Source organism: Hemitrygon akajei, chromosome 13 (genome assembly GCF_048418815.1).
Source record: "Hemitrygon akajei chromosome 13, sHemAka1.3, whole genome shotgun sequence".
Lineage (NCBI taxonomy): Eukaryota > Metazoa > Chordata > Chondrichthyes > Myliobatiformes > Dasyatidae > Hemitrygon > Hemitrygon akajei.
This window is the reverse complement of record NC_133136.1, coordinates 22,720,668-22,735,710: the sequence shown is the minus strand read 5'-3', so window position 1 is coordinate 22,735,710 and position 15,043 is coordinate 22,720,668. Positions and strand designations below refer to the sequence as shown.

Here is a 15,043-nt window from a genome sequence, read left to right as displayed (position 1 = left end):
GAGTGTTAGGGAATCCACAGAAAGGTGGGGGCTTCGGAGACCGAACCAGGAGATCGGTCAGTAAAGCTCACAGTGTCACAGCAGGGCCGGTGGGGACTTGTGTGTGTGTCCACTCATGCCAGAGTGACGAGTCCACCACAGAAGAACGGTCTAGCTGAAGAACAGAGAGGTCATAACTGAATGACCACAACGATACGACAGATTAAGAAGGCCACAAAAGGTTTGCCTGCCGCAGCTGTTGCTGTTACATCTCGCTTGCTCTGTCTCTCTCTCCAACGATTTCAACACAACAACCATAACCACCTCAGCATTTATCAACTGAACTCTATACTTTCCTATGACAATTCATTTACCCCTAGACATCGATAGAGCTTATTTATTATTGATTATTATTCCTACACTTTTAGGTTTATTACTGCTAACTTGTTTTAGATGTATATTTGCATTTTTGATATTGTATTGTGTACTTTACTAATAAACACCTTTAGTTTGGTACCACCAGACTCCAACAGATTATTCTTTCTCTGCTGGTCAGACACCCAGTTACGGGGTATGTAACACTATTGTAAAATTATATGCATTAAAAATTGTACAAAAGTCTCTCAGTCTCTTAATAAGAATCAAATGATCTGAAAATCTTAAGTACTACAAAGAAAAATATCATTTTAACACTACAGTATCCAATGAGAATGGGAAAGCTTTCCAATGGGAAATAGTTTATTTCTTCAAAAAATTGAGTTTTCCTTTGGACATAAGGTTTCCATTAACACAGGTTTAATTTCAGTTTTGGGTTGGTGCATGGGTTTTACTTTATTAGGCAAGTAGGTGCGATCATGTTATGGGAATCTCTGCGTAAACAGCATTTCTGGTCGTTCTTGCTTACATAGCTTTATTTTATGATTGAAGCCTTATTCTTTAATATGCAGCTTCTTTGCTCTCCCATTTTTAGGTATTGTATAACATGAAGGTCTTTGTGAATGAGATTTTACTTTGTAATAGTAATACTTTGTAATAGATTCAGGAACAGTTCCTGCTGATTGGAGGGTGGCTAATGTTGTCCCACTTTTCAAGAAAGGAGGGAGAGAGAAAACGGAATTATAGACTGGTTAGCCTGACGTCAGTGGTGGGTAAGATGCTGGAGTCAATTATAAAAGAAGAAATTACGACACATTTGGATAGCAGTAGAAGGATCAGTCGGAGTCAGCATGGATTTATGAAGGGAAAATCATGCTTGACTAATCTTCTGGAGTTTTTTGAGGATGTAACTATGAAAATGGACAAGGGAGAGCCAGTGGATGTAGTGTACCTGGACTTCCAGAAAGCTTTTGATAAAGTCCCACATAGGAGATTAGTGGGCAAAATTCGGGCGCATTGTATTGGGGGCAGAGTACTGACATGGATTGAAAATTGGCTGGCTGACAGGAAACAGAGTAGCGATTAACAGGTCCCTTTCAGAATGGCAGGCTGTGACCAGTGGGGTACTGCAAGGTTCGGTGCTGGGACCGCAGCTGTTTACAACATACATTAATGATTTAGATGAAGGGATTAAAAGTAACATTAGCAAATTTGCCGATGATACAAAGCTGGGTGGCAGTGTGAAATGTCAGGAGGATGTTATGAGAATGCAGTGTGACTTGGACAGGTTGGGTGAGTGGGCAAATGTATGGCAGATGCAGTTTAATGTGGATAAATGTGAGGTTATCCACTTTGGTGGCAAGAACAGGAAGGCAGATTATCTAAATGGAGTCAAGTTAGGAAAAGGGTAAGTACAACGAGATCTAGGTGTTCTTGTACATCAGTCAATGAAAGCAAGCATGCAGGTACAGCAGGCAGTGAAGAAAACTAATGGCATGCTGGCCTTTATAACAAGAGGAATTGAGTATAGGAGTAAAGAGGTCCTTCTGCAGCTATACAGGGCCCTGGTGAGACCCCACCTGGAGTATTGTGCGCAGTTTTGTTCTCCAAATTTGAGGAAGGACATTCTTGCTATTGAGGGAGTGCAGCGTAGGTTCACAAGGTTAATTCCCGGAATGGCGAGACTGTCATATGTTGAAAGATTGGAGCGACTGGGCTTGTATACACTGGAATTCAGAAGGATGAGAGGGGATCTGATTGAAACATATAAGATTATTAAGGGATTGGACACGCTGGAGGCAGGAAGCATGTTCCTGCTGATGGGTGAGTCCAGAACTAGAGGCCACAGTTTAAGAATAAGGGGTAGGCCATTTAGAACAGAGATGTGGAAAAACTTTTTCACCCAGAGAGTGGTGGATATGTGGAATGCACTGCCCCAGAAGGCAGTGGAGGCCAAGTCTCTGGATGCATTCAAGAGAGAGTTAGATAGAGCTCTTATAGATAGCGGGGTCAAGGGATATGGGGAGAGGGCAGGAACAGGGTACTGATTGTGTATGATCAGCCATGATCACAGTGAATGGCGGTGCTGGCTAGAAGGGCCGAATGGCCTATTCCTGCACCTACTGTCTATTGTCTAAGCTGTGTAGGAAAATAAATCTTGTGTTTTAATTAAACTTCAGTTGAAAGATATTGGATATCTAGTACACGTTATTTGTCAATTTAATCAGCACATCATTACAAGATATCAAAAGAGTTTCTGAATGCTCAAAAGTCACTACTAAGCTCTTGACTGTTTTGTTTTTATAGCAGATTAACCAAGACTTAAACATCCAGCTCCTGAAAGATGGATATCGATTAGATGAAATTCCAGATGATGAAGACTTGGATCTTATTCCCCCGAAATCAGTAAATCCGACCTGCATGTGTTGCCAGGCCACTTCCACCACCTGCAATGTTCAATAATGTGACTGGCACGTTCCACTGTAATCGTAAAACTAACAGCCATTGCTTCCTCCTATGGTAGGACATGCACTTTGTGTCCGTGTTACAAAAAAAAAGCAGACCATCATTGTGGCATTCATAAGTGGATGTGAATGCAGTGTTGAATTTGTGTGTAATAGAAGATGACAATTAATCCTACTGCTCGGCAGTGGTTGTATTGTGTAACCCTGATTATTTTTTTCTCCCTGCTTAAGGACGAGGGTGGGGGGAGGGAAGAAATTGAATATTGCTTCAAGCATGAATTTAAAGCTCTGAGTAGAATGGAAAGCAAAATCCAACTGTTCTTGAGTCTACTAAAAGTTTAGCTGTCCATTATTTAAAGGGTATTACTACTTCCTTACCATTGTACTTGGAGCCAGTGATATCTAACCTAAAATTAGTCAACCATTTTCTTTAAACAATCACATTGCCTCTATTTCAGCTTAATACTTAGAGGTTTTGCATTAACATTTAGAATTTGATATTAGCTCTCATTTGTTGCGGGAAATTTTGAAAACTTACTCAAAGTTTCCAAGCTAAAACCAAAGTACCCATTTTTTTATGGTGTACTCTTAGTTGCTTAGATGGTTCTTGCACCATTATTGTACATATTGTTTTGCTTTATTTGAAAACCGCTTCTTCTTAACACAATGAAAAGGTCAAGATTTCATTTCTGTGTATGAGTCATTAATTGTTAGGAAAATCATGCAAGAAAGGGTACATTTTTTTAGGTTCAGGGGACTTGTTACAGAAAGCATTTGGTTAGGAGGAAGTTAGAGTGGAAAGCAGTGTGCGTAATGCTGCTTTAAGGTGACTTGTTCTGATAGCACCTGCCAAGGCCACGGCACCTACCTCTTTAAGGGCCATGGGATTCAAGTGCATGGGAACACTGCCACCTATACGTGTACATTTATGTCACGCATCACTCTGATTATGGGAAATGTATCACTTTCATTATAATTGGGATTAAATCTTGGAACAACATATCCAGCAGCATTGTGGGAGTTTCTTCACCACAGGGACTGCAGTAGTTCATTAAGGTTACCCAAGGACATAAATGAACAAGGAATAAATGCTATTGCCCAAAACTGAATAATTTTTCTTTTAAAGGTTTTGGCCTTTCAGTTAAAATTGTCAAGGCAAAGTCTGTTGTAAGTGAATAAATTGTTGCAGGTTTACTTGTAAATATCAAAAATGGGTAAAAGTGCAAAAGGCAATGTGTATATATAGGACTAGTGAAATCAAGCTGGGAGTATTTTTAGAATTCTGTATGTAAAGAACAAAATAGAAATTACAGGGATGGTTGGTTATAGTAGTAAAAAGACGGTCTGAGCTTTTATCTCTTAGAATTTTGGGAATATTGACTTGAGGAATCTGCTTTAAAGTCTATATTCTGGTAGTTTATAACCAACATTTCGTTGATGAAGTAAACTTGCACTAGGCTAGTGAGGTTCTAATCGTTGCAGAATATGTTCCTGGTGAGGACAATGTCTTTAACTTAAAGAACCCCCCTGTCTGACTCTTGAGAATGGGTTTGCTGGTAGCTTAATGGGCTGTCAACATAGTTTGGAAGTTGCATTTAGTTAAAAGAGAAGGTTCTGTTATCAACCAATTTTATTACTTATATTTCATTTGACCAGGCACCTCCCTGACAAAACACAGAAATCTTCCAACAAGCAACAAAGCCAAGGGCTGCACAAGTACAAATGTTTGTAATGACTGCAAATTAAAATCTGACCCCACAAGATGATTTAGTGCTCCTACAATGAAAACATTAGGGACATATTGGGGGGAGGGGGGAGAATACCTTCCCAGAACTAAAGCATTAGTACGAAAGATTCCTAATGTTAAGGGTTTACATATTTCATTTAAGTGCAAATATTTAAATCAGAATATTTGAGCAGAGAGTATAGTCTAAAGCATCTCTCAACGAAAACTCATTGTTGCTAGCCACTTTAATATATTTATGTATAGGTATTTACATAAAGAAACTAAGCATTAATATATATTTGCCTCTATTTTGGGTGGACCATAATTGGTTTAATACTGTGCTTCTACCCAGCTTAGGTGGATACTAGTACGAAGAGTAATTCATAATGTTTGTTAACACTAGAATAAAGAAACTTTGGTACATTTGAACTAAAGTTTTTATGGTACATGAACCGATACAATTTGTGCAAATTAATATGTAGTTTAGAGAAGTTGTTTGCATTCTGATTGTTGTCTCCCAGTGCATCAAGTACTGATTATTAATAGATATAGTTCCCTCACCCCACCTTTCCCTTTCAAGATATTTCTGAGAAATGAATTATGCTAATTGTTGTTTCAATATCACAATGTTGTGTTGTGTATGTTCTGGTATGCACGTGTCCTGCGCTAACACTCCATGCAAACAGACTGACTTGTCTAAATGACTTGGTCTTTGCCTTCCAGGCCATTGCTGCTCTTTATTAAAGCTTCTGGTTAACAGAACACCTTATTCCAATAAATGTGATCCTGTTGCACTACGATCATTTTAATATACAAATGTTCACCATGTGTTGGATTTTGGTCTAGTCTTGTGATCTTATTGAAATATCAAAGAAAGTCTGAGGAACACATTTTTTATCTTGGCAACATAATTTGGACCACTTCAAATTAAACTCGCCTTTTAAAATGTTGTACCTTGTGAAATATAAATGTCGAAAATCTGAAGTTAGACTAATTGTGAAAATGTAGATCCTTTTTTAATCTAATTAATGTTAGTATTTTAGTGTTAAGAAGTCTTGCCCTAAAAGACTACCCCTTTCTCTTAATTTTAATAGAAATTGCATCAGAATGGGGCACTTCAACTCTGGTGAAATCGGGATTCTTTTTAACATTAAACTCATTCTATTGCCTTTTTACATATCCTCTTATATGTAAATGCATGTCTGTTTCCCTAACTATTATCCTCCTCAAAACTACATTGAGACAATGCAAGATTAACTCTTTGCATGAAAAGAATTTTGATTTTCCCATTATTCTTTCCATGAAAATCCATCTCTAATGCCGGCTATAACTATACATGTACCATCCCTCAAAGAAGTTCTAATTTTTGTAATTCAACTACACTTTTACATTTCTAATAAGTTTTCAGATCTTGTTGCACTTTTTAAAAAGCTAGTGGATTCTGCTTTCCCATTGTTTTTGAAATAGGCATTTTTGTTAAATCCTTTTGCATTAAAATAAATTACATTACAGATTTCTGCTTTTTAGTTGATTCCTCATCCATGCTGTTGCATTACTTTCTAAAATTTTAAAGCCTTTAATACAGAAAGCTTTTACTTTTTCCCCTCTTTTGGCAGAGCTTTCATTTTTTTTTGCAAGTATTTTTCAATAAAATAACATTCCTGTTAACTATTTTGGCATGATTCCTTTGAGCTAGCATTACAGAAGCAATGGTAAATGACCAACTTGTTAATAGCAACACTCCAGAATTGTATTCTGTGTTACCTAGATTCCCACTTCGTCTGTTTGTCAGCCTGTTTACATTAATGCTCGAGTCCCAGATCTATTTTCTTACTCCTTTTTCCTCCAGTTTCAAAATCCCATGTTCTTGTTTCATAAAATTATACAATTCTTTTTCAGCTCTATAGCTATCAGAAGTGAGCTACTTCCTTTCAAGAGACATTATTGTCAGTGTTGAAATGGATGCTTTAAGCTAACAATTTTCACTTCAATGCTTGAGTGGTAAATTGTGCTTGGATGAATAATCCCACAGTTACATTTGGTGCTACACATAGCTTTCTCTGAGATCAAAATATTCTGGTTGGCAACCCAACTACATTGTCCTTAACATCCACTACATGTATTAGGAGTAATCTTGGCAATGTCCTACCAATCACATTCATCCATTCACTTCTTTTCTCCCTTAATGTTGCCAATGAATTAATAATAATATTCTCTATATTTCCTGAGTCTTCATCTACTTACCAATTAAAGGTCCCCATTATCCAGAACTGGATTGGCAATGATTTGTGGACATTATTATTTATCCAATAGGAGGCAACAAGAGCTTACGAAGTACCCAATCTGGCTATAATCTGTCGCCACCTGTTCTATTCACTGGTGGCTCTCACAGTAAAATTGTACTCTGGCCTCATCCCATTCTCTCCCTTGGAAGCACTTGCTTTACACCTATCAACTTCATCCATTACACAACTCTAAAATCTTTGTTTATTCCCCCATGGCTTGAGCTTCAGGGATGCTTAACTGGTTACACTAATGACCTTTTGCACTAGCCTTTAATTGAGCAGTCTCCTTCACCCTTTGTCCTCCGTCTTGCACTCCCTACACAGAAATCCATCTTTCATTGAACTTTTACACATAGAACATTCCCTTGGACTTTGTTATTTAAAGGTGTCTTCATGTTGTATTTATGAATATTGATTAAGCATTCTTGAATCACTTGGTTTCAACTTTGACCCACTTTCCAACCCTGAGAGGCACCATCCACTCCCCCATCACCAGCAACTGCACTTTCATTTATTAGCTGCCAACTTACTTAGAAAAGGTAGATTTTTCAGGAAATGAGGACTGGCTATTTATTTTTTAGTTCCCCTCATATCAATGGGCTATACTGTTGAATGTAATGGGCATCTTATTCAATTTCAGACTGAGTTTGGGACCCATTAACAGTTGCCATTAGAAAGCAATGCTTTGTTCTACCCTTGTATGCCAGTCGTAACCCTGCTACTTCTCTTGATTTCTTGTCTTTCTCAATATTTCTGTAAAGGAAGCTGTCATTGATACTTTTACTTCTAGCCTTATCCATTCCAGTGTTCTCCTGTCTAGAGCATTGCCTCCATAAACTTCATTTATCCAAAACATTATATTGTCCATTTCCCATCCAAAGTTTTACACAGGTATTTACACTATTATCACTGTTGATCCACTAATTACCCTATTTAAAATTTTTGTCCTTGTGTTTTAATCATCCCTGTTGTCATTCCGTTTGCTGAGGCCAACAACATTTTTTGTCTGCCCTTCATGGTTTGTTTCTTAACTCTTCTCCCTTTACCCTCTTAGTGTCCTTAATTCACTACCTGTCTTTTTTTGATTTTCTTTAAAATCCAACTATTTGTGACTAAACTCTGTCCTAAGATCTCCAGTGGCTTGAAGTTTGTTATTTGACATTCTTACTGAGACATGCCTTTCAGGGCATTATTACAGTTCTGCCATTCTTTTCGAAATGTTGTAATCATTGGAAATGGGGTATTTTATTTCTTGCGACTCACCATTTCTCCAAGTACAAAACTTATTTCTGTCTTTTATGGTATTCTTGTCTAAATTAAAAAAAAATGTTCATCCCTCATCCTTTGTTCTATTAATAACCTTCTGTACTAGGCATGTTTCTTTCCACTGTTTTTGTTCTTAAAAGTTTAACAGTATTCATAAATTAGTTATATCTGCCGCTACACCGCTTCCGTTATCTTTTGTTTCAATTCTTGTTGGCAGCAGCTAACTATATGCATTGTGCCTTTAGATCGAACATTCAAGGAGAAATTTGAAATAAACCAGTTGTCATCTACTCCAGAATTAAATGTTTTAAGATATAATAGAATCTACTGCTACAATATTGGAGATGTATGAAAGCCCACATAAAATTCACAGTTTGCAGTGTGTGCTGAAATTGCAAGTACATCAATTTATGGATTTCAGTGTGACCTGTGATTTCTATATTTACCAAGGGCCATAATGTGCAAAATATTTAAAAATAAGTTTAAGTTAACAGAGGAAAGCTTGTACTTGTCACAGATTTTAATGCACAGGACCTTAATTGCTGGTTTAAATCTAATGGGTAAGAATCTTTCAGAACAACTCCACTCCAAAGCTAGTGCCACAGTGTTCCATGCTCTAATTGATAATATTACTATACTCTTTGATATTCTAACTTGCATTTGTATACAAATAAGTTAATGGCCAATTTTGTGGAGTCAGACTACTTAAAGGATGTGCCAAAATTGAGGCTTGCAGTGTGAAACAAATTTCTCATCAAATTTAAATGCCTCCATGGCGAGCATTGGACTCAGTCTGCAATGCTGCAGTAACCCAACAGTGTGTGAAAGGAGTTAGTGTTGAGGTGTAGATTTTTGCCGTTCACTCTGTTCCCTTTTCAAACACTCATGAATATGCTGTCTGTTGCTAGAATGTTGTGTTAATTTCAGACTTTCAGCAGTTTATAATGAATATCTGCAAATGTTCAAACAAAAGCCCTTTTATTTTGGCATTTTACAGAAATGTGACACAAAACAGTCAAGAATCTATGATTATAAATTCTATAAAAACCTGTAAACAAGTTGTGAAATTTTAAATCCCAGAGAAACAATGATTTGGAAAGGTAAACAGCTCCTTACAATGTCCTGGAAACTGGGGCTGCTTCTGTGTAACTGAACTAACCTGAGATTTTTGATCAATAATTTGTCTAACATGCATTTGTCACCCTCCATGGCATATCATTGCTTATTTTTTGACTAAATTGGAGATTTGTTTCAGGTTATGACAGTTTGTGCTAGAGAAATGAATTGGCTGCATCAGTATATATTCCCTTTGTCTGAATTTTCAATTCACTTAAAAATGCCTTTCTATGATAAACCAGTTACAAAAATTAGCCTGACTGGTAACAGATGTGTGATTTTGCTATTGATAGGACGAGGCAAGAAAACAATTGTATCACTACCATTGTGATTATATATTTTTTTTAAAAGCCTAGCCTAGTTTCAAAAAAATGGGTGGGGATTGAAGTCCACTGCCATTGTTAAATTAAAAATCTGAAGGCCGAGTAGCCTCTGTGTACATTGTTTGAAGATATGTGGTTAATGTTAATTGAAACATCACAAGTATAAGCTGTGAATCCCACATATGGTGGCCATAGTTTGTTTACATTTGCTTCAGAATAACCTGTTTGGAAGGGAAGGCATTTGGTTTCTGCTTTCCAAGCACTTTTTGAAAGTTCATCATTGAATTTGCATTAAACTTGTTTTGTTTCTGCAACTAGATGATGCCTTAAATGTTTAGTTCAATATAACTTTTATTTATTATCAAGTGTTATGAAATACAGTAATTTATTTGACTTTTGAAAATAGGAATGTCTATACTTTTTTAACATTTACAATGCAGTATTTGACATGGATCATTGTCATTGTAGTGTAACATCAATAAAGGTGTACATGTATAACCTTAGTATAACTGGTGCTTTTATGATGTCTCATTATCTGCAATGTACCTCTGGACTGTAATGAAAATTAAACATGTACAGCTAAAGATGTTCAAAGTAAATTTATTATTGAAGTACTTACATGCCCATATACCACCAACAGGAAATTCAGAAGCAACATTATCTAATGAGTGATGAGAATGTGGAACTTCCAACCAGAGGGAGTAGTTCGGTGAACAGAACTGTGTAAGGGGGGGTTCAACAGGCATAAGAGGGAAAAGAGAATGGGGGAAATCTGAACAATACATTAAGAAAACTAAGCTAGTGTATAAACAGACATGGGATGGTTGAGCCGTGTGAACTGTTCCCAGTGTCAATGTCATAGCATGTGTTGTGGTCTAGGCTTGCTATTGTGATACACTTCTGGGGCTGGGGTAGTATTGTCTCACAAATTGTACAGATCTTTGCACTGCATTTAGCTTCAGATCACCTTAACCTTAAGAATATATATGTTGTTGATTACAGTTCAGCATAATATGGAAGCTCTTCTCCAAACTTGGACACTGGCTGTGCAGGGAGGGGTTGGGGGAAGGAAGAGGTTGTGAGCCTTGTGTCACTGTATCAGAACAACAATCTAGTTTTTAAAGTCAGTAAGATGGAGCTAGTTGTTAGATCTAAATGAAGTGGACAGCTGAACACAATCCTGCCCTTGTCAATGGAATGAACTTTGAACCTTGAGAACATTGAACTGCTAGAAGTTCCTGGATATCACTACAGCCTCACCTGCTCTCTCCGTAAAGATGTGATCAAAAAAGTGCATAAGTGTATTTGCTTTTCCAGATTCAAAGTTAAAAGATAGGGTTCAAAGTAAATTTATTATTGAAGTACATGCATGTAACCGGACGGAGGTCTGCACGTCCCCGGCTACCAGCTGCTGCGAGCGGACCGCGTCACGGAGTTATCGGGGAAATCAAGGGGTGGTGGAATCTGCTTTTACATCCATGAAGGCTGGTGCACTGATGTTAAGGTTCTTCACAAACACTGCAACCCGAACCTGGAGTTTCTCGTTCTGAACTGTAAGCCTTTCTATTCTCCGCGAGAGTTTTCCTCATTTATCCTTGTCAGTGTTTATGTTCCACCTCAGGCCAACGTGAGCGAGGCCATTCGGCGGCTGGCTGATCATATTATGCGTTTAGAACGGGAACACACAGATTCGCTGTTGATCATCCTAGGAGATTTCAACAGAGTTAAACTGAATTACGAACTCCCGAAATACAGACAACATGTTAACTGCCCCACCAGGGACAGTAACACTCTGGACCACTGTTATACTATCCTAAATAATGCTTACCGTTCTATTCCCCGTGCAGCCTTAGGACTCTCTGACCACTGTCTGATCTACCTCATCCCAGCCTATAGGCAGAGACTTAAATCTGCTAAGCCTGTGGTGAGGACAGTGAAGAAATGGACCAGTGAGGCGAAACAGCAACTTCAGGACTGTTTTGACACCACTGACTGGGGTGTCTTTGAAGCTGCAGCCACCAATATACATGAACTGACAGATACTGTGACATCCTACATCAGTTTTTGTGAGGATGCATGTGTACCCACAAAAACTTTCCGGACCTTCGCCAACAATAAGCCATGGTTTACCCCCAAACTCAGACATCTTCGCCAAGCTAAGGAGGACGCCCACAGGAGTGGGAATAGGGCCCTGTACAGGCTGGCCAGAAATGCACTGACCAGAGAAATCAGAGTGGCCAAGCGGTTCTACTCCGAAAAGTTGAGGAATAATTTCTCAGCTAACGACTCATTGTCGGTGTGGAGAGGCCTGCAGGAGGTCACTGGCTACAGAAGACGCCCTGTCCCCCTCCTGCTGAGGTTAACAAAGCTTTGGCTGACGACCTTAATACCTTTTACTGTAGATTTGAGAGGGTCCATCCTCCCCCCTCTTCGGTCTCTCTTCCTGCCTTCCCTCGACCATCACTCACTGGCACTCATCCCCCAATCACTGCAATCACCTCCCCACCCTGGATCACAGCTTAGAATCAGCGAAGGAGAAGTATGTCGACTGTTCCAGCGACTTAAGACCCGAAAATCTCCAGGCCCAGATGGGGTCTCCCCCTCCTGTCTACGAGCCTGTGCTGATCAGTTGGCTCCCATCTTCACGCAGCTCTTTAACAGATCTCTGGAGCTGAGTGAGGTTCCGACTTGCTTCAAGCGCTCCTACCATCATCCCGGTCCCCAAGAAACCCACCATCACAGGACTGAACAACTACAGACCTGTCGCACTGACATCTGTAGTCATGAAATCCTTTGAACGCTTGGTGTTGAACCACCTGAAGACCCTCACCAGCAGCCTGCTGGATCCCCTGCAGTTTGCCTACCAGGCAAATAGGTCAGTAGACGATGCAGTCAACCTGGGACTGCACTATATCCTGCAACATCTGGATCGTCCTGGGACCTATGCTCGGATGCTGTTTGTGGATTTCAGTTCGGCGTTTAACACCATCGTCCCTCATACCCTCTGCTCCAAATTGTCTCACCTTACTGTGCCACCTGACCTCTGCGATTGGATTTACAGCTTCCTGACCAACAGAAGTCAGCAGGTAAGGATGGGACAGGTCACCTCGGATATTCGAATCACCAACACCGGCGCCCCCCAGGGGTGTGTCCTCTCTCCACTGCTGTTCTCCCTCTACACCAATGACTGCACCTCCTCCAATCCCTATGTGAAGCTTTTGAAGTTTGCAGACGACACTACTGTCATCGGACTCGTCCAGAATAGTGATGAGTCTGCATATCGACAGCAGGTGGACCAACTGGCGCTCTGGTGCAGTCAGAACAATCTGGAGCTGAACACGCTCAAGACAAAGGAGATAGTGGATTTCAGGAGACATCCCCCCACTATGTCTCCCCTCACAGTCCTCAGCAGCCCTGTGACAACCATGGAGAACTTCAGGTTCCTGGGAATCACCATCTCTCAGGATCTGAAGTGGGAGCAGAACATCAGCTCCATCCTGAAGAAGGCCCAGCAGCGGATGTATTTCCTGCGGCTCTTGAGGAAATACGGTCTGCCTCAGGAATTGCTGCTGCAGTTCTACACTGCAGTCATTGAGTCTGTCCTGTGCACCTCCATCATTGTGTGGTTTGGAGCCGCCACCAAGCAGGATAGAACCAGACTACAGCGCACAGTGAGGACTGCCGAGCGCATCATTGGAGCCTCCCTGCCCTCTATTGTGGACCTGTACTCTTCCAGGTTGAAGAAGAGGGCAGGGAACATCATAAAGGACTCCTCCCATCCTGCGCACAGACTGTTTGATCTGCTTCCGTCTGGTAGGCGCTTCAGATCCCTCCAGACTAAGACTAATAGGCACTGGAGAAGTTTTTTCCCTACTGCGGTCACTTTGCTGAACAGTTAACTGCCGGTTAACTGTCGGCTAACTATTACTTGGATTGCACTACCTGTATGTATAATCTATATTTTCATTTATATTTATCATTATTATTGTTATGAGCAGAGAGACAATATCTGCCGGAAGTAAATTCCTTGTATGTGCATAGGTACTTGGCGATTAAAGTCTGATTCTGATTCACTACCGTAAGACTTTTTTTTGCAGGCATTGACAGTAGAATAAAGAAATGCAATAGAATCAATGAAAAACTACAAACATTGACAATAAAAATGCAAAAGGCCGGCACCTCATCTTCCCAAAGCTCCTCATGAAAGCTGTTTTACTTTCCCACTGAACAACAGACAATAATGTTTCTTCTGAGATGCCTCCCAGTCAATTCCTGTCATCACAGGATCCTAAACCTTACTACGAAGCATAGACCATAAAACATAGGAGCAGAATTAGGCCTTTCAGCCCATTGAATCTGCTCCCCCATTCCATCAAGGCTGATCCCAGATCCCACAAAACCCCATACACTTGCCTTCTTGCCATATCATTTGATGCCCTGACCAATCAAGAAATGATCAACTTCTATTTTAAATATACCCACAGACTTGGCCTCCACCCCAGTCTGCGGCAGAGCATTCCACAGATTCACTACTCTCTGGCTAAGAAAATTCCTCCTCTCTTCTATTCTAAAAGTCACCCCTCAAGTTTGAGGCTGTGCCCTCTAATTCTGGATACCCCCACCACATCCACCATTTCTACTCCTTTCAACATCAGTTTCAGTGAGATACTGGCTACCAGCCCCTCTTCCCCCTACCCCCCCCCCCCCAGGATTTTATCTTTTTAAGTAGCCTGGTGTGGCACCTTATCAAATGCCTCCTGAAAATCCAAGTAAATGACATCAACTACCTCTCCTTCGTCCACCCTGCTGGTTACTTCCTTGAAGAACTCTTAACAGGCAAGATTTCTCTTTATAGAAACCATACTGACATTGACTTACTTTATCATTAGTTTCCAAGTACTCCAATAGACTGCAACACTTTTCCAGTAACTGAGTTTAGGCTAACTGGCCTATAATTTCCTTTCTTTTGTCTTCCTCCTTTCTTAAAGAGTGGGGTGCCATTTGCAATTTTCCAGTCGTCCTGAACCATGCCAGAACCAAGTGATTCTCAAAAGATCATGACCAATGCATCTGTTATCTCTTCAGCAACCTCTCTCAGGACTCTGAGATGTAATCTTTCTGGTCCAGGTGACTTATCCACCCAAGACCTTTCAGTGTGCCTAACACTTTATCCTTTGTTATAGCAATGACACTCACTCCACTTCCCTGATACTCACGGACCTCTGGCACACAGCTAGTGTCTTCCACAGTAAAGACTGATGCAAAGTAGCCAGTAAGTTCATCTGCTGTTTCTTTGATCCCAATTACAACCTCACCACCATCATTTTTCCAGTGGTCCAATATCAACTCTCACTTCCCTTTTACTCCTTATATAACTGAATAAAAATATGACTATCCTGCTTTATATTGTCTAGTTTGTCCTTGTATTTCACCTTTTCCCTTCTTATAGCATAAATCTGTGATCCTTTTGAGTTTTTGGTTCATAGTTGTACAGGACAGAAACAGGGC

The 15,043-nt window shown here is 40.0% G+C and overlaps 1 protein-coding gene across 2 annotated transcripts in view; it reads left to right on the top strand.

Annotated features, from left to right (window-relative positions):
- Positions 1 to 10,044, top strand: part of fam219aa (family with sequence similarity 219 member Aa) — a 44,633-nt gene extending 34,589 nt beyond the window's left edge. Inside the window, exon 6 of one of the 2 annotated variants that reach the window (XM_073064244.1) lies at positions 2,665 to 10,044. In XM_073064244.1, the coding sequence (XP_072920345.1) occupies positions 2,665 to 2,817 (153 nt within the window). In that variant the 3' untranslated portion in view covers positions 2,818 to 10,044. Of the gene's footprint in view, positions 1 to 2,661 lie in introns of both variants that reach the window. The other variant, XM_073064243.1, reaches the window with a different exon arrangement.
- Positions 10,045 to 15,043: the final 4,999 nt, after the last annotated feature.